General features: G+C 41.6%; 1 protein-coding gene across 1 annotated transcript in view; it reads left to right on the forward strand.

Moving 5' to 3' along the window:
- Positions 1-1,371: 1,371 nt before the first annotated feature.
- cdh2 (cadherin 2, type 1, N-cadherin (neuronal)) overlaps positions 1,372-20,588 on the forward strand; it is a 61,964-nt gene continuing 42,747 nt past the window's right edge. The window contains exons 1-2 of the mRNA XM_085140178.1: positions 1,372-1,731; positions 3,374-3,482. Coding sequence (XP_084996304.1) covers positions 1,672-1,731; positions 3,374-3,482 — 169 coding nt within the window. The 5' untranslated portion in view covers positions 1,372-1,671. The remainder of the gene's footprint in view (positions 1,732-3,373; positions 3,483-20,588) is intronic.

Genomic DNA, 20,588 nt, shown 5'->3' on the forward strand with positions numbered 1-20,588 from the left:
AAGAAGTCCAGACGCTTTTCTTTGCAAGCTCCTTTGACTACGATGACCTGGATGACAGAGAACCTTCACAGACACACAAAAACAAAACTACACATCGTTTGCTTCTCGTGTGTGTGTATGTGTGTTGCGTGTAAGAGGAATTTGATGGTGCTTACTGTTTGTTTAGGATTACAACAGACTCTCAGGAGTGGATGGTTTGATTTGTAGAAGGAGTGGAGGCAGCATCACACGCCTACTTGTCTGTACCTGAAACCGCCAATAACTTGGAAAACAAGAGATTGCCCAGGAGGAGGTGAACCGAAAGTCAGCCTTTGTTTGTTATTTGCAGGTAGAATAAGTATTTTTTTCCCCCTCTCCCTCATCTACAGAAATAAAATATCTCAGATGTGATCTCTTTCGTGGAGCTATCTCATGATAGTTAATTAGGTGTCAGCAGCACAACCCAGGCGACTTAACCTTCATCAGGCTGTATCACATGAGGAGGCAATTTAAGAGAATTATTCATTGTGTCTTTGAGTGGAACATGAAAAAAATATCTTTGCTTGCAAATTCTAAGCCGAGGATAGATGAATAGACTGCAGAATTCCAAATTCCAGAACGAGTGAGCCATTTATGAAACAATGAGCTTGTTAGCTTTTGATGGGGTGCTCAGTGTATATGTGTATATGCATGCGCACATGTGTGTGTGTGTATTAGAGAGAGAGAGAGATCAATAAAGGATAACCAAAGCAGATTCACACCCTAATCGCTGATAAATGATAATCCTTAGGATGTAACATGCAGCAAACAATATTTATCCGAGGGGCTGGTGTGATCTGAATGTCACACCTAATGATCGGTAAAATCTGGGCTGTTTTTCATGCCAGCTGACAGACAGCTAACTGGTTTACTGATGCCCATGGCATTCAAAAAGCATTTTCTTTCTCAGAGGAGTCTAGAGCCAATGACCAAAGAGGTTGGCTGGGAAACTATAAGGAAATACCAAAATGTTCCACTAAATGTGTGACAATCATCGGCTAAATAACTGTGTGAGTCTTTGGTTTGATACACTACTAAAACTTTTTAATACCTATGTATATGAAAACCATATACTGCGTTTGGAATCAGGACACTAATGTCCAATTAGCAGTTTTGTAATCGTGTATCTTTTCAGGCTGGAAATGTAAACCTATAGTTATTTCTTCTACGTTTGAAAGAATACTTTCATTGGATGCATACTTTACCTATAAGACAGACAACAAGAACAACGGCAATAAAAATGCCGTGTCAATAGTCATTAGACGAGATAGCTAAAGAGAACCCTGTGTCACCGGCAGGGAGAGACAGTGAGATGGGCGGTTTATAGACTAGTGGCCGGGGCTTTTCTTTTTTTTTTTCGTTTTCGTGTCGGACTGGATGGGAGGGCGCAGCAGCCTCAGTACCAGGCAGTGCTCTTCCCTCCGTCAGCTACGGACTGGATAGATAGAGACAGAGGAGGAGGCTGCTACATGCTGCCGCCGCTCCTGACGCTGCTCCTGCCTTTGTCGTAGAAGGATCTCTCCTTTTTTCTCCATCGAGGGCTGTACTTGAGTCAGCGGGATATTCTTTTTTTTTTTTAATTTTTCAATTTCTTTTTTTTTCTCCCTTTCTTTTCACGGATTCGGAGGGAATTAAGCATTCACGGGCGTCCAAATGTGTTCTTTACACGAGGGCAGCGGTCTGCTTCTGCTGCTGGTCTTGGCAGGACTGCAGGTAATGTAACGTGTAAAGCGGCTTCCAGCAGGAGTTACACCGGACAGTTTCGCAGCTTGTTTTCTTTAGTAGCGACGCTTTTAATGTTGAGTTTGGGGAACCCGGGCACGCTGCTTAGACCCTCCAGCGGCCACTTTACATTGCGTGCAGTTTGATAAAAACAGTACACAAAAATCCGCTGTAAAGTGGCTTTGACTTGGCTTCTTTCTTTTCTTCTTTTTCAAGAGATGCTGCGTGCGCATTTTAGCCAAAAAAAAAAAAAAAAAAAAAATCATTTAGATGATTTGCAATCATTTTGCAGGCTAATGTGTTCTCAGTTGGGCGATACAGGCCCACGTTAACCTAGTTATGACTTGGTTATATTTAGTTTGGTTTAATATTTATGTAGATTGCTGCAGCGTGTCCCTGTCCCCCCGGGCGAGTTAATTGCATCTGTGGTAGAAAAGAAAAGTCTTTAAGATGAACAATGAAAAGTAGCCGACTACATGTTATTGTGGTAATTTCACCTCAGTGATGGGATAATGATTGTTGTCCAGCCTTAAGGTTGGAACCCCTCTGTGTAATGGGGTGACTTGTGGAAATGTATTTATTCTCATTAGTCAGACACTTTGAGCAACAGGGAAAAAAAGCAATCAGGCAGTTAAATGAAAGCTTTTTGGGATCTGAAAAAACGGCAACTGTGATTTATGTTAACATTTGTATCTAGAAATATACATCCCTTATATACCTCCCTTATTCTAACGTGCCAGACTTCCAGCTCTGCTCCTCCTCCTGCTCCCCCAACCCCTCATCTCTGCGAGCATTTTCCATTTAAATTCCTCTGATTAAGAATGGCAAGTGGCACGGATACTCACAATGCTCTTTTTCAGCGGGGCTCCTCTCGTCTTACATTCTTTTGAGAGTGCACGCAAAGAAACAGGGCCAGGCCTCCCTTCCTAAGAGCTGTTAGTTGGCTACATTTGGGCATGCCTGGAGACCAGAGCATTTTTTCCTTAATAAGTGTGTTCTTCACAGTCGCTGTTTTCTTTGTTTCGCGCAAAACTCACTCTTTATGGAAACACAAGTGTCAGTGATTCACATAAGCTTTGTTTTCTTTCTTTACAACAGCCACATTACTCTCTAAATATCTTGTCCCCCCAACTATAGCTTTCTTTTTGAAATTGGGGGGAGATAAAAAGGAACATATTGACCAGTCACAACCTCGCAGAGTCTTTACAAAAAGCTGTGGTTTGAGGGTGTTTATTCAGACATTCACACGTAAATGTTTATTCCCTCAACAGTGGATTGTTAGCATTTACTTTTTATTCCCTTGTTCCTGTACTTCAAAGTGAAGAGTGTTTGTCTAGAGTAGTGTGTTGATCAGAGGGGCTGGCCGAGAGTGTTGGCTATTACCCTGTGCCTGGGCCCCTACACAGAGACAAATGGAGCTTGTTCTTGCCTAGCCATGCTTTTTGGCTAATGCTTAACCCTTTTGGCCTCATTATCCTAATTGCGGTCCCTGCTATAAAAACAACAGATGCTTTTGTACAACTGTAGGGACTTCAGAACGTGACCAAGGGGTTTCGGAGGCAACAGGAGTGCATTTCTGAAGGTTGATTTATGACATTGTTGCCCCTTTCCCACCCCAACCCCACTATTACAGATTGCAGCAGAGGGCAGGGGTGCCCCACCATGCAGGCCAGGCTTCTCTGAAGATGTATACAAGGTTGTGGTGCCAGATATCACCGAGAAAGGACAGCCCCTTTTTAACGGTAAGTAGTGAAACATTCCTTGCCCTGTTATGTCTCTCCTTGAGGGTGCGAGTGTGTGCATGCATGCATATCAGTTGAGCGTGCTCACCTACTTCCATGTGGTACAATTCAGGGAGGAGCAGAACAAGCCTGACAGATTTAAACAATTAGCTTTAGTGCTGTTGTGTGGTATTGCAAGTCATGTAGTTTGCCTTGTAAACCAGCTTAAATGTGCCTCAGCTTTTTATGGCTCTTTTCCGCTTTGCTTGCATGGTGTTTTTTTTTTTCTCATCTCAGAGCAAGTTGAAAACCAGGCACATTGTTAGCTGACTGCTGGGCAAACACTGTGGCTACATTATTATTATTATTATTTTTAGTTTAGCTTTTTAGCAACTAATATTTCTTGGATCAAAACTTGTTGAATCCAGTGAAGATATGACTCCTGTTGCAAAGCGTTGAAACCCAATTACTCACACATTCGAACACTTACACAACGTTAATCAAGCAAATAGTTTAGTTATTAAACATTCCCTGCCTTCCAATGAAGGGATGAATCATTTTCATTATCTTATGCCATTGCATTGCAATGTGTTGTCATAATTTATCATCACTTCTGTACAGATTTCAATCAAACTCGTTAAACATTTTGCCTGTTAGTTCAAACACTCAAAAGTTCTTGCTACAATGATAGTGTTCTCAACTACAGGGTGACACTGCTAAGCCCACTCAATAGCAGTAATAACAGCAATTTAAATATCCTGGGGAATGTTTGTTACAGCAGTAGTCCTTCTTTGCAGAACACAGAAGTGGGTTTTATGTTTTTTTTTTCCAGCATATAAACTGGTGCAAACAAGAAAGTAGCAGTTCATTACGTTGCAGCAGGCATGACCAATACTGCTTCTTTGGAGTTTAATATTGGTGAAATGAGGATGCAGCTACTGTGAAATGGTACGCAGGTCTGGAGACGGTAATAAAAGTGGAATATATCACCGTTGCGCCATCAGAAGGGTTAGAGCCTTGAGGTCATTTGGACTAGTAAACATTCTCGATTTCACAGCGCGTGCCTAAAACTCGCACGCTGCCGTTGGTGTGAGTCTGTGGGGTGGAGGTGGCGGGGTAGCAGTGCCGAGGGGAGAATGAAAGGAGCGAGGGAAGAGAGTGCTCCGATGGGTGGGTGCAGCTTTCACTGGGCTTTACCTTGTGCACAAGTTCCTGTTTGATCCAGCAGGTGATGGATTTCCCTCCGTTGGCTCGTGGATGAGCCGTGACTGGGGGTAATCAGGTTCTCTTTTGTTTGCCCCCACACTACCCCCCTTACCTCCTCTTTTCTCTGCCCTCCCCTCCCCCAGACACATTGCTGCTCTGTGGAGATTTCCTTGACAGAGTGGGGCACTCCTGTGTCATTGTAATGCAGCAGAGCTCAGCAGCGTGGGATGATGTTAATGAAACTGCATTCTCTAATGAAAATCTCCTGTGGCATGTTTTGAAAGACAAAGCCCCCACAGTGTGAAGAGTATTCCCAAAGTTTTACAACGTTGCTTTCACCATGCTGGTGTAGAATATTGCTTTTCACTAGCAAGCTTTTATTTTTTTTTAACTAATGCTTCTTTAGCCACGCTGAGCAGGCTGACGCTTTATGTTTCCTCGCATTTCATTAACGTCGTCAATTGTGAGCCTGGAGGTTTTAAATAACGAATCGGAAAGACACTGGCTGAATTGTGGAGTAACTGATTAACCAATGAAGGTTTATTTCAGTATGCAAAGTTTTCTCTTTAAGTTGTTGGTGAAGGGTCACCAGATGTCTGATGGTTTGATTAGTTTATTTGAAAGAGGATCTTCTGGAGTGGCCCATGTAATACTATCAGTGCATTGCGTCTGGTGTCAGTAACACGAGTCCTTTGATCATATGATTTTGCATTTGACCCCAGATGCATTAGACACCTCGGAGGTGAGTCGTCTGACATCTTTGTCCCATTTAATTGCAGCGTTGTCTTTGCCATTGAATGACAATACACATCCCGAGGCCTGTAAGACCTGGAAATGGTGGCGGTTCACATGGAAACTGCTGACATTGTATGCGCTAATTTAAAGACATCCTGTGGATTTAATGATAGGAACTGTGGCCAGCCAGTTAACAATGTGTATTTAGAAGTAAGCGTTAATCAGGTTTGTGTAAAGCAGACTTTAACTGTTTGCTAACCGCGTGAAAGCCCATTGATTTCCATTAGATTGGTAACAATTAATTGCATCAAAGTAACATGGCGGAGCAACACACAGAAAAGTCAGGGAGTACAACTATTCTTTTATGAGGATTCATCTACAATGAACCATTCAAGGGAGGCTGTGCTCATTGTTTGTAGATGCCAAACCAGATCAGGCATGGGCAGTTGGGAGCTATGTCTCCACTGGGCTGGATATGACCTTGCTTTTAGGCCGGAATATTTGCTTTGGCCTGATACTACCGAAGAGAAATGACCAAACATAGTTGTTTATTATCAGACCACCACACACGTGAAGGCAGTGCTTCCCCCTTATCTAGTTTAGTTGTTTGACAAAGTGACTTTACTAAATTGCATTTAATTTCAGGTAGGCTGCGGCTGCGGGTGGTTTGCTCCTGGGTTTCTAATGGAATCCTTGCGGCTTTGGAGAGCTGACACACATTGTGCCGTTTTTTTTCTAGATGAAGCCTTTAAAGCAGGGTTGCAAAGCGAGTTTGTTGAAGCATTATTCAGCAGAGGTTTCCCTCCCTAAAAACTGGGTTAATGAAAAGCCCAAAAGCTTAATTGAGTTTAATACACTCTCTTATGCTGCTGTTCTGCTATCCCCACCCCCTCCCAACCTTCTATGCTGCTTTCATTTTTCTTTCTTCCACCCCTGAGCCCCGAGTTTCACTTATTTTCTTGACAATTATGGGAGCTCTGGTGATGAAAAAGAAGTATGTTTATAGTCAGCTTTGGCCTTGGTTCAAGTGCTTTTAATGTGCTGGTGTCAAGAGGGCCCAGTTGGTTGGCTGGCTCCACGCATGACTTGGAGGATGGATTTACAGTTGACCGGTTTAATAAAGGGATTGAAAAAAGCAGCATCAATATCAGCAAGTAGAATACATCAGGAAAATGTTTCCAGGCTAAATATATCTCAGAATTTGTAGTAAATGTATTATTATGAATAATTGCACCTTTTTGCTATGTTTGCAAACCTTTTAGACAAACCGATTTACTCTTTTGGCAGAAGAACAAATCTATTTGGAAATTCTAAAATTCTGAACCAGATGAACCCAGTATGTTGTTTTTGCTGTCTCTCTGCTCTGTGTTAACATTCTAATACAGCCGGGGCCACTCATATGTGTTCAAGGGGCCCCAGTGTTTGGTGAGACATGACCCTGCTCGACCTTCTCTGTAAACTGGACCTAGTGCTCAGCAACACACTCAACCTTTCTGCCTAGCCTCAAATTGGGAATGAGGTTGTCGTGGGTTTCCTGATGAAGTATAGATAAATGGAATACCAGCCAAAAAGGTCCTGACCCATCACCGGGGGAGGCCGCAAATGCATAGCACTTCTACCTTATGTTATTCTGACCTGCAGAGATGATCATTCATCACTTAGAGACACAAACGCAAATTTAAAACCTAGGGTTTTTGAGACGTATGCAAGTTTCTAAGCATTTGCACTCCAGCAGCATGATGGACAGTAGGTAACTATTATGGTTTTTGTTGAGTGGACCGAGAGTTGTATGGATCTGCCTTTGGAAAAATCTATAGAGCTCTTTTGTTTGTTGAAATATTTACTGATAACTCTGAAAATTCTGGAGAAACAGGATATTTACTGAGCTGTTGAGATCTCTGTTTTTGGGATGTGTGAGATAGATATATTTTTTAAAACTCTGTGGCAGCACTTGGCATTTTAATTGCAAAACATGACTTTATTGATATTCATATTCATTTTCGAGATGAGATCCATAGGCACAGAGTAACTACCATGCAGTAGATGGGAAAATTAGGAGCACTACGAGGAGACGCTCGTCCTTTATATTATATTTCCTTTGTATTTCATGTATTTTCTTTGTCGCTGCGGAACAACGGGACCATGGCCATCTTTCTCTTTTTACCTCCCTTCATTTTTTTTAAGCTAAGGCAGCACTTTCACTATAACTTTGTTCAAAAGAGCAGTCCGCTGCCCCTGACTCCCTCTTTTTTTTCTCAAAGTGAATCAATGAATTCAGGGTCTTTGTTTGCTGAGATCAATATGTTGTAATGAAGGCTGCGCTCCAATTCCCAGCTAAAGAATCACTGTCGGGTTCGGGTTGAATTTGTTTTATTCTTTATTGTTATCAGCCTGCATACATTTGCTTTCATCTGACTTCACTCTACCTTTTCTTTCCTGGGAGCAGCGTGGCCTAGATAACCACCACATATTGTGACGACAGATTGAATCTTGGCAGCAAATGGTTTTGGAGAGTAACCTCTTGTAAGTTGCCTGCAATATAACAAGGAAACAGAGTGACTGGAGTGCCATTGGTAATAACATTGCAGTCATTTGTCAGAACATTATAGCTCCATTGCAATCCTAAGGCTATACTGTAACAGTGAAATACTAGTAATGTTAGCGTATGAAAGCAAATACAACTATTTGTAGCTAAATTGTGTGCGCTTTCTGAGCCTGCTGTGCAGCATGATTTTATAGGATGCATTTTATTGGTATCTGAACTTAGCTGAAGTTTTTCTCCGAATTAAAGCTAGTAGCAAATTAATGCTCCATATTTGGAGACAAATGGGTAACTTACACAGACACTGGCTTGAAGCTTCTTATCACCTCAGTTCATGTCCCTCTTATCAGTTACAGGCCCTGCCCTCTACAATGGGCACCTAACAGCGTACCACTGACACTTGGAAGTAGTTAAGTTGCCCTTCTGTCATGCCTGTGTGTGTGCGTAGGAAGTTCGACCTTGGCATATAATTAGCTTGTTCTGCCCAGAGAGTTCTCGGTGGAGGTGACGAAGTATAATGGTGACTGAAGCTTCTATAACCAGCTAGGTTTAAAGGCTCTGTTAACATAAGATTTGACAGAAAATCGGCTGTCAGGCCGTGCTGTATAATTTTGACTGTGACTGGTGTGTCGTAAATGGTCATTTGCCTCTCGCATAGTGTACACGTGGAACTCAATTTGCCAAATCACAATTTTAATGTCTGTTTTCAAAGCGCAGTGATTGAAGATGGATTTGAGGAGCAGGGATTTCACAGTAAAATTCCTTCACGCGATCATATGAAGGTTAAGGGAGCTTATGAGTTTTTATCTTGCCCCGTTTGCAGTTGGTAGTGACATGAAAAAGATCTGGAACATTCCTAGTTATTGTGATTACGAATGCCTGGCGTAGTGGTTCTGATATGTTTTATTTAATGTGATGAACACCCAGAACGTGCAATAGATGACCCCGCCGTGTAATGAGGCCATGTATAAATAGCTGTATTGACCTGACTTTCTGCATATATGTCTCTATATAACTGGGCTAGTATTATTTTTCACAAGTGAAATGCTAGAACCAGTGTGGAAAAAAAAGAAAATGCCAGCTTGCACCTAGAAGACAATACATCATCACTTTGGAGTGAATTGTTTTCTTTTCTAGGGTCTGATTTGTGGATTTCAGCGTCATTTTTCTTCTGTGGGAGAGCCTTTTTTTGGCTGGTAGAGCAAACAACTCCACGTCTCTTTCACAGATTCTGTCTCTACAGAGAAAGCGCTCTTTGTAGTGTTTCTCCAGCTGTTTATTGTGCAATAACCCTGTTCGATTTTGCCCACAGTTTCTGTTTGTGCTGTGTGCTTGTTTTTCTCATTATGTTAAGCTACATGAGTGCACGGACTGGCAGGCATGTGAAAGGAAGCCCCTCCCACTAACCCCCGCTGCTTCTCACTCTTGTTAAATCTTTTGTTCGTAAGGCGTAACATTTAACTCCAGCCTTTTTTGCTTTCCACCAGAAAAGTAGGCATTCACTTACTGCTCAGGTGTAAAAGTCGTCGGCATTACCTGTCTTGCATAGCTACGAACGACAGACAGCAGGCAGACAATGCAGTCTTTGAGCGCAGGGTCAAACCAGGAAGCTAATACTCGAATGAATATATTAATGAGATAGTTTGTGCAAAATAAAGACTGAACAAGCCTTGTCTTTAGCCTTTTTTATGTATGCAAGTGACACACATATCTCACATATTTCAAGCCTCAAAATCAAGAGACTACAAGAATTGGCTTTGTATTATTCCTCTGACAAAAGCAAACAAGTGAAATTTGAAGCATGGATAGATTAATTGACCCACATACTGTCGCCGTGTTCACAAAGGCCCAGTATCCTGCTTAGGAAGAGGCCAGTCCAACTATTGTGTTCTGCTGCAAGCTGAAATTTCAATGCACCAGCATTTTTCTGGACACTAGCCTCTTATGACTTGCTAGGTTGTATCTTGTGACATTCTCCATGTTTGATCCAGTCCTCTATCACCTCCACCTCTCGCCTGTTTTCCCTTCCCCCTCTGCGTCATGATGAGTGCTTTAAGATGGAGGAACTCCCCTGGCTCTATATAATGATTGATGTGCCTTAATTGGGTAATGCAAGGACAGTACTGCATTTAGTCCTTTCACTTTGTTTTTTTCTTTCTTTCTTGGTTGCAGTGACCTTGGTGTGTTCTTGGTTGAATACATATACATTATATATACATATATATATGCAAACTAGGTCCTAAAGCTTTCAGTTTAATATTGATTTGGACTGGCGATTGTAAATATTTCTTTACATTCTCTCCCCACAAACTGTTGGCTCATCATGTGTAGCCCACAGTATTACTCGTCTCAAGTGATCTACTGTTACCAGGCCTTGCTGACACCAGTGTCTGCCAACCCCAGGGATATCATGATTGACCTACAGCAATTTCTTGCCTCCATTTGAGCATGCACTATAGCAGTAAGCAACATATCACTTTGCGGTCTGTGTTGTCTAAGTTTATATTAGCTCTGTCGATATTTACTAAGACATTAAAGATCTCGGAGAATGTCACCGTTTCCCCCCCAGTTGCACTGCCTCCTCAGCAGAACAGGGTCTGCAAGGGTAATGTTTTTATTCTTTTTTCTAATTGGTTATGCAAACTGCAGGTCTGATGGTTCAAAGCATGTTTAACCAAGATATATGGTGCTTAGGTACGTAAGAACAAAGAACAGGCATGTTTGAATCTGATTTCGATTGGTATCGCTCTTGTTATGAATATACCTTTTCTGACATTTGTGTGTTTCCTTGCTTTTGTTCTTCCTATTCTTTGTGAATTGAACAGCATTTGCTAGAAAACGTAAGCTAGCTATACAGTCAAGTAGCTACATTAGCAAAGCTTTGCTAGAAGTGGCTGTAAGATTTCTGAGATATAAATGTTACCACAAAACTTACTTATACGTTCATACGAGATCTTAGCTAACAGTGGTGTGGTTTGCACAGAAGAAAACTTGAACAATGGAAGCTATATAACTCCTTGTTACAATGCAATGCCATACTCTTTGGATGCTGTGTGATTGGAGCTGGTTTCCTCCCACAACAGGACACTGACCCAAAGCAGAGCTTCAAACTTTGCAAAAACTAAAGTTTTAACAAAAGTAGCAGTCAGTTGTACATTGCCTGTAACAATGGCAGATCTCAAATGAATATTAATGAGATATGTTTTGCAAATGTGCAAAATAACAAACAGAGCAAGCCCTGTCTTTAGCCTTTTTATGTATGCAAGTGACACACACAGGTCACACATAGTTTAACCCAGATTTGAACCCCATTTTAAGCAGAGTGCACGAACTGGCGTAATGTATATTTTTTTCATAACACAAGTGAGATTTGAAGCAGAGGTATGTTAATCTGCATGAGTTCAAATCAGCTTTTAAGAATCTATCCATCCCCAGGCGGACTTGGTGATGGGTGTTTAACAAGATTCAGGTGAAATGTGTCTAAACAGGCAGAATTTGCAAGTCCTGCAAGCCTTTGACTTCTGCATTATTCTTCAAGATATTCAAATACAAAAAGCAAAAATATATTTTAGGTGAAACTTAAAACTTCTATTCAGCTACCCTAAAAACAACAACAGCATTGTGATGTAAATTATAGGGCATATTACACATGTCTGCCTATTCTCACCTGTCAAAGCAGCTCAGGTATTTTCACTATTTTAATGGCCACTTTCTTCCAAGTACTGGGCCATGCTTAGTGTCCTTAGTTCTTCCGTACTTGTTCATTTTCTTTATGGCTTTATATCATTTTATCCTGGGCAGATAGAATCTGCCTGTGTCAGAGAGCTGGCAGCAGCTGCCCATTAGATCTGCATGAGCACTAATATTAAAATCAATATTTACATTCCTAACTTTGAAATCTTATTCTGCATGTCAGTGGTTTTTTTTCTTTGTTTAAATTAGCAGGAAACCTGTTGGCACACTTGTCTAGATTCCAAGATGGTGGTGGTGGACAAAAACACATAGCTGGAAGAAGAAAATCATAGCTGCACTAGTGGAAGGTGAGATCAGATAATTTGCCCAATGCCACGAAGCAGTCAAGGCCATGAAACTACTATGAAATCCCAGCTGTTTCCATAGTTTAGTCTCTTGACGCCTGGAGCAGAAAAAGTAGTCTTAACAAAAGCCTTCGGGTCAGACGTTAGGCTGGTGCTGTGCTTTACAGCGTGCAGGTGCTGCTGTTTTCTGGTCACTCATACTGATCTTTTTTAGCCAAGGGAAATGCATGGCAAATACAGTGTATCTGTTTTCCCATACAGGGTGTTGTGTGATTCAAGGTTAAAAAAAAACAACTCAATAAGGCCTTAAAGAAGTTTCAGAAATCACTCTGTACGCTGTGAATGTGGCTTCGAAAAAGTCAGAATTGGTCGAGGGAATTGCACGTCTCTGCTCTTTATCTTTACCCCTTTGTGTATATTTCTAAAGATCAGAAAGTAGTGAGTTGAACTATTGCTCAATAAAATTGACGAACTGAACATTCATTGAAAACACAATAGAAGCCCCTCAATAGCTTTTTAGATAGAGTACCAGAAGTCGTTACACTTTGTATGGCCTGGATTTGAAGATGCTGAACAACATCCCACCTACCTTCCATGTGAGTTCTCACAAATAGAATATGCTTGGTCTTACTGTATATAGGTCCTGTGTCAGTTCTTCGCTGTCACACTAAGTGATCTAAATGTTGTGACCTTTGAAGGAGATAAGCTTCCTTTGGCTGACTTGAAGAGTTTGGAATAACACCTTGAACCATTAATTCGCGGCACTGCTAACCATACGAGGGCTATGAGCCAAGGTTATTGACCTTTCACGCCTGTCACTAGTGATAGAGGGACCCACACCCAGAAGGGAAAATAAAATGTGCTTATTAAGGAGCCGAGCTTTGTATCAAACCGAGGGGGCAGCTTTATTCTCCAGATTTTTTTTTATTAGTTTTTTTGCTTTCATTTAAATCATTACTGTGTTTTTTTAACAGTGTTTCACCAATTGTTTTCAAATAAATTAGACAGCGAGAGCACATACAGCTAGAATTACACAAAATCACAGTGCTTCTATGAATATGTCTGGGAGAGATTGGGGTATGTAATGTGCAGACTCCATGGAGGATTAAAACTTGGAGCACAAAACACATTACAGCAGCCAATCTTAAACTGAGGTCATTATTATCTGATGGATTCAGAGCCACTTGCGAGCCTTTCTGCAAAGATAATTTGAAGGACCTTGGAGTTTTATTTCAATCACAAATCTTTCTTCTTTGTTTTTTTGTTTTTTGTCTTCACAATTCTTGCTTATGCTTTATTGTGGCTGAAAGACAATGGGGTAATCTAACAGGCAGAAAAACCATTTGAATAAAATGAAGCATGTAAAGAATGTTTGTGTGGACTGTGGTGAACCAGAGCTGTGAATAGAGAAGATTGAGTACATGTTATTTCAGCCCTGTCCTCCCTCTGAGCTCCCAGCCTGTAAAATCTTGGGGGAGGGATGCATTTATATTGGATCAACATGCTATGATGTTATTTTGTTTTACAGCCCCGCTGGTTTTGTGTTCATAATCATACCTGTTATCTTACGGGATTCAACTAAAACCGGTTTTATAGTGTGGAGAAGCTCTGTGATGCATTGTTTGTATATAGGTCTGCAATTACATCCCAGGGGAAAAGGAAATAGATAAAAACAAGAGACTTGTCCCATAAATGTATTTTAGTTATTAGACAACTTTCTCAGTGCGGTTTAAAATAAGGGCAATTTTAATATCATGCATTTGTTTCGTTCACATACAGTGGGGCAAAAAAGTATTTAGTCAGCCACCGATTGTGCAAGTTCCCCCACTTAAAATGATGACAGAGGTCAGTAATTTGCACCAGAGGTACACTTCAACTGTGAGAGACAGAATGTGAAAAAAAAATCCATGAATTCACATGGTAGGATTTGTAAAGAATTTATTCGTAAATCAGGGTGGAAAATAAGTATTTGGTCACCTCAAACAAGGAAAATCCCTGGCTCTCACAGACCTGTAACGTCTTCTGTAAGAAGCTTTTCTGTCCCCCACTCGTTACCTGTATGAATGGCACCTGTTTGACCTCATCATCTGTATAAAAGACACCTGTCCACAGCCTCAACCAGTCAGACTCCAAACTCCGCCATGGCCAAGACCAAAGAGCTTTCGAAGGACACCAGGAAAAGAATTGTAGACCTGCACCAGACTGGGAAGAGTGAATCTACAATAGGCAAGCAGCTTGGTGTGAAAAAATCAACTGTGGGAGCAATCATCAGAAAATGGAAGACATACAAGACCACTGATAATCTCCCTCGATCTGGGGCTCCACGCAAGATCTCATCCCGTGGGGTCAAAATGATCATGAGAACGGTGAGCAAAGATCCCAGAACCACACGGGGGGACCTGGTGAATGACCTGCAGAGAGCTGGGACCAAAGTAACAAAGGTCACCATCAGTAACACACTACAACGGCAGGGAATCAAATCCCGCAGTGCCAGACGTGTTCCGCTGCTGAAGCCAGTGCATGTCCAGGCCCGTCTGAAGTTTGCCAGAGAGCACATGGATGTTACAGCAGAGGATTGGGAGAATGTCATGTGGTCAGATGAAACCAAAGTAGAACTTTTTGGTATAAACTCAACTCGTCGTGTTTGGAGGAAGAAGAATACTGAGTTGCATCCCAAGAACACCATACCTACTGTGAAGCATGGGGGTGGAAACATCATGCTATGGGGCTGTTTTTCTGCCAAGGGGACAGGACGACTGATCCGTGTTAAGGACAGAATGAATGGGGCCAAGTATCGTGAGATTTTGAGCCAAAACCTCCTTCCATCAGTGAGAACTTTGAAGATGAAACGAGGCTGGGTCTTCCAACATGACAATGATCCAAAACACACCGCCCGGGCAACAAAGGAGTGGCTCCGTAAGAAGCATTTGAAAGTCCTGGAGTGGCCTAGCCAGTCTCCAGACCTCAACCCCATAGAAAATCTGTGGCGGGAGTTGAAAGTCCGTGTTGCTCGGCGACAGCCCCAAAACATCACTGCTCTTGAGAAGATCTGCATGGAGGAATGGGCCAAAATACCAGCTACTGTGTGTGCAAACCTGGTAAAGACCTATAGTAAACGTTTGACCTCTGTTATTGCCAACAAAGGTTATGTTACAAAGTATTGAGTTGTATTTTTGTTATTGACCAAATACTTATTTTCCACCCTGATTTACGAATAAATTCTTTACAAATCCTACCATGTGAATTCATGGATTTTTTTTTTCACATTCTGTCTCTCACAGTTGAAGTGTACCTCTGGTGCAAATTACTGACCTCTGTCATCATTTTAAGTGGGGGAACTTGCACAATCGGTGGCTGACTAAATACTTTTTTGCCCCACTGTATGTACCTCAGATATTGCGTGCGTGCTTCACTATAGTCCAATTTAGAGAATCAGTAAAATTATACTACTTGCGCCATCCTCCAAGGAGGGCTGATATTTTTTCAAGTGTTTGTTTGTTTGTAGGAAGATAGATATAGGTTGAGGTAAAGGGACTAATTCATGAGAATTGCGTGCTTGAGCGTGCTGTCGGTGAGTGCAGTGCCTACTTATGCGTTACGCTGGTGGGGCTTGTTTTTGTGCTTAAATGGACTGTTTATCAAAATGTACAGTATAAAACTGGAAAAAAATATTATCTTGGCCTGTGGGTAGCAGGGGTGGGTATGAGTGGGAGTGTGTATTTTGGACCTGAAAAGCTCCATATCGCAAGAGCTTATACGTCGAGCTGGTGCTGCAGACAAGTGGGTGGCAGCTGATGGAAAAACATGCACTTAGGGTATGATCACACTGTAGCTAAGCATGGCTGTCACCTAAATCTCAGGTTCACACACAGTTCAGTTACAAAAGAGGAGGAGCACAAAATGCTGGAAATGAAAAAGTAAAGCCCCAAAAAATATATCTGGCTGAATTTCAGCGTGTATTTATTTGAAATTTACAATGTGTGTTGAAAACACAGTGGCGAGAGAGTTTTGCAACATCACTCATAACCTTTTTACTTTCTCCTCATTTCTCTTGGAGGTGTGAGTTGCCTGTGCCCTTTCAGTTGCAGATACAGATATAGACACGGGAATAAGCTGTAACATCCTAACATTTTCAATCCAGACGGCGTCTTTGCACAGGGGCCGCCTCAGAATGTGGGACATTTTGCAGTCTGTGACCGATTGCAGCACTTCTTTAAAGCATTTCTTCTTTAGAGCATTTCTTAAAAAAAAAAAAAAAAAAGCCATGAAATTTGTCAGAAAGAAGAGTCAGTATTGTGCAAAAGTCTTGAGCCACCCCTCATTTCTTTATATTTTACTTCTGATGTTTTAAAGTGGTTCTGAATAAGCATTTCTCAAGGTTTTCTCAAAGTCTTTTACATTTGGGTTTATTCAACTTTGGCTGCTGTTTCACTCATTTTCAGTCCAATCCTTTTACCTAACCTTTTTCAGATGACTGTTTTTTTAATTGTCCAGTTACTTAATACTGGATCGTTCATGGAAAAACAAAAGCCAGCAGCCTGTCACAGTATCTGATATTCATGTCCGTAAGAAATAGGAAAAATACAGCAAAGACCTGACACAGGACCTGAAAGATGCATTTGACCATTTAGTTACCCCCTACTTGCTCTTCACAAATGGTCTGAGTGAAAGAGTGGCTTACAAGAAGCTATTTCTAAGTAAGGGAAAGAGGAACAAAAAGGCTAAAGTATGCCAAATGGCACAAAAGCTGGGCTGAAAATTAGTGGCAACAGGTCTTATGAAAGTTTTTGGTTTAAATTGCCGTCAGTATGTACGAAGCAGGTCAGGAGAGAGATACAACAGCGGGAGGTACAATCTTCTGTAAAACACGGCGTTGGAGATCTTGTCAAAACTGACGAATTATGAATGCAGAAAAGTACAGCGAGATTTTGATCCGCCATTCAGTACCACCTGGAAAGCGTCTGATTGGCTTCACTTTTCCGCATGACAATAATCCCAAACGCACTTCCAATGCAGTAAAGGCATAGCTGGATAGAAAAACCCACAATGGACCTCAGCGTTATTGAAGCAGTGTGGGGTCAACCTAACAAAGAACAGAACAAAAGGCAGCCAACATCCAGAGAAGAGCTCTTTGAATGTCATTCAGGAAGTTCGGAAAACTAGTCCCAAAGACTACTTAAGGAAAAAACAAAAGAGGTGCTTAAGATCAAGCTTGTGTTGAAGTAAAAAGGTGACCATACCAAACATTGACTTTCAAGCTCTGTAGATTTGTACACGCGCTGTTTTTGTTTTGTTTTTATGGGGTTTTTTTCTCAGTAAATTGCAGCACCTATCTGACTTCAGACTTTTGCCCTGTATTGTAAATAATGTCGCTTTAATAAAATGAAAGCGATGTTTATTTGAACTATGCAGCCCTTGCGCTTTTGGCCGTTTGTAACCTTTTAACTTATCATGTTCTGCTCTCATGGAGTTTGCCATTTCTAATCTCGGTTGGCGGTTGATAGGGCTGTCAGTCAGAAACACACAGTCCGAACACTAGCTGGCCACCTTAGTCCATTTGTCATTATTAGTGTGTGAGTCAGGTTTTTACCGGAAATGAGAAATTAGCATTCACTCACATCACTCCTTTGTGGAGCAATGATGGTGAGGTGATTTTGCAAAAACACTGTTCCACTGATTATCCTTTCAAAGAGTAAACAAAGAACTTTTTTTAAACAACAGACAGCTGTTGATGATTTATCAAGAGCATAGAACATCAGGTTGACATGGCATATTAAGTCAGTACTTAGTGTTTGTTTAAAGCGGCTGTCTCCTTCCCCGCCCTTCTCCTCACAGGACACACACACACACACACACACACACACACACACACACACACACACACACACACACACACACACACACACACACACACAGCTTGTCTTTTAAAGGAGATCTTATTGGATAAATAGCGGAAAAACAACTGCGGTGAACCCGTTTGAATGTTTCCCCTCTGTCCTACCAAGAATGTGTTGTCTTGGAGAGCTGAGGTCAGACACACAAACAAGGCTTTGTTCTGCATTTACCAGGCTTATTCTGTGCAGAGTGACTGTAGTGGGCGACACTGGCACACATTGTTCATTATGCATCCGCTGAATGATTGGGTAGTTAATTGGAGGAGAATATTTATTTATGAGTGTCAGTGCTGTGTATTAGTTTTATTTAATTTTGACTGTCAACACAGTGGCAAACATCTTCGGAATTACAATATATTGAAGTTTTGCACTCTGAGGCTTTTCCATAGACCAAAAAAAAAAAAGCATTCAATTAAATGCACTTATGTTTATCAGAATTTAGACTGTGCATATAGTGCATGCAAGCATGCAGCTGCTATTAGGATATGAGAATTTAGACGTTTTATTTAGAGTGATGCCGTTTCTAAAGGAGAGCTGCATAAATTAATTGTCTGACGATGTCAGCAAATCACGGTGTTATAAAGAAGATTCGTACAAATTTCAGCAACACTTAGTCTCACAGCAACAGTGTGGCTGGTGTTGCTTTTTTACAGACAGAAAAACTAACAACCAAAGCATCTTTGTAGGTATTTAAAAACATCTATGAATCCCGGTCACAGAACGCGTCCAGCCTTTGCGTCGCCTAAACCCTGGGTTTCATTTATACGTCCTTCATTTATACGATTTGTGTTGATTTGTATCTGTTTCAAACAAGGCAGTTGAGACACAGGTGGCATGCATTGATGTTAGTTTTTTCATTTCATATCAATGTCCATTTCACTGCTATCCACTTCTAGCAGATCCATTGCTAGCATGCCCCACAGGTGAAAACGGTGGTTCCTTAGTTGCTTATCATGCCCTCTACCAGACCAACAAGGGGTCTGAGCATGTGTATACATGCGCCTGTGCACCACCGTTAAATTCCATTCTGTGCTGGCTAAGTGGGGATTGGCATTTTCTCTGCCCGTCAGAGGTGGGTTTCATCTGCTGGAAAACGTGACAGCTGGGCAGAATTATTTCACTCTTCCCGTATCAGAAAGAGAGACAGAAATGAGGAGAGTCACGCAGAGAGTGGGGTAGCCACAGTTTCCTGGCTGCGGCTTGAAACGTGGCAAACGTTGGCACATGTGGTATGAGTTAGCGCTAACATAACAGTTTTTTTAAGAGTGGCCTCAAACATAAAAGATGCGGAGTCAACTTCTGTTTTCTTTCGTTTGTCGTGATGCTCTAAACAGTGAGAAGTAATGGGAGGAAGGGCATAAGAAAAGTAATTTATGTGCAGACTAGAAGCATGCGATGAGCCCTCCCTTTGGGATTAATGGGAGTCTCTGTCTCTGTTCACAGGAAATATGAAAGGCCCTTTGTTGGTAAAGGGCTTGCTGCTGCCAGCAAATAACTACCCCCTGTCATATCAAAAAATCCCCCAACCTCTAAATTCATTGCGTCCTCTGCTGCTCATCCTTCACCCCCTTTTCTTTCTATAAGCCAATGCTGTTTTCTGTCAAAGTCGCTCATTTATGATTCTACTCTGCGCCTGCTGTACGGAGGCCCGTGAGACACAAGCTCGCATTGTTAGTATTCACTGTCACTTCCAGGGTTCCGGCCATTGGGTGAGCAGGGCGAAGAGTAGGAGCAATAGTCCTGTACAGGTGGTGATTTATACTTTCACCTGTGACACCCATGTTCACCCCTTTGTCTGTCCTTTTTCTGTCTGTGTTTAATTTCAGGACGCGCTATCTTATCAGGCAGGGAATAGCTGGTTTGCCGTGACCGTGCTGGTGGTAATGGTTTATTTTTAGTGTCGGTGCCGGTGAGTGTCGGTGTGTGTGTGTGGTGGTGACTAAGAACACCTCCTTAGGCTGGTCTAAATTAAGAGTGGCCTATCAGTGAGGGGAAATGACTGTTTGCCACTAGACTGGCAGTGTGTCTTTCATCAGGTCACACATTGGTCTCCTCACACCTGCGGCTCAGGACAGGAGGGTGAAAGGCTGTTGGCAGGTGTTAATTGCTAAAAGAAATAAGACAGTGAAAAACGAGGCTTGATGCTGTTTGTGTTTTTGCCATAATTTTGGTTTTTCACCAAGTTGATATTTCACATGTATCATTTCTGTTTTTGCATCTACTCTGGAGGAGTAAAGAATCTGACCAGCATTTTTTTTCTGTTATTTGCTTGCATTTCATTAATTTTCTCTGGTCCTTACAAAAAATCCCTCATTGTTTCAGAGTTTACTACAACTCATTTACCCCCCAACTTTTCATTAAGCTCTTGGCTCACTGTGTATTGTATACACTGCACTTTTTTATATCAAAAAATCTTTTTTCCTTCCACTAAAAACTCTTGCCTTTAAAAAGTTAGTTATTTAAAGCTTTCTGTCATACTCTCGGCAAAGTCTGCCTCAGCATTTAATAAAAAGCGCATAATCTATTGGCTCCATATTGACTTCCCCAGGCTGACTCCAATGGATTTGACATGGATAACATGGTTGTGTTTGTAACGAAAGAGAGGGGAGGGGATTTAATAAAAACAGGAGACCCCCAACTGAAAAAAAGGACGCAGGCAGAGTGAAATAAGAAGAGAGGAACTTAAATTAAGAGGGCTCAACTTGGCAAAAGC

This window comes from Neolamprologus multifasciatus, chromosome 18 (genome assembly GCF_963576455.1).
Source record: "Neolamprologus multifasciatus chromosome 18, fNeoMul1.2, whole genome shotgun sequence".
Lineage (NCBI taxonomy): Eukaryota > Metazoa > Chordata > Actinopteri > Cichliformes > Cichlidae > Neolamprologus > Neolamprologus multifasciatus.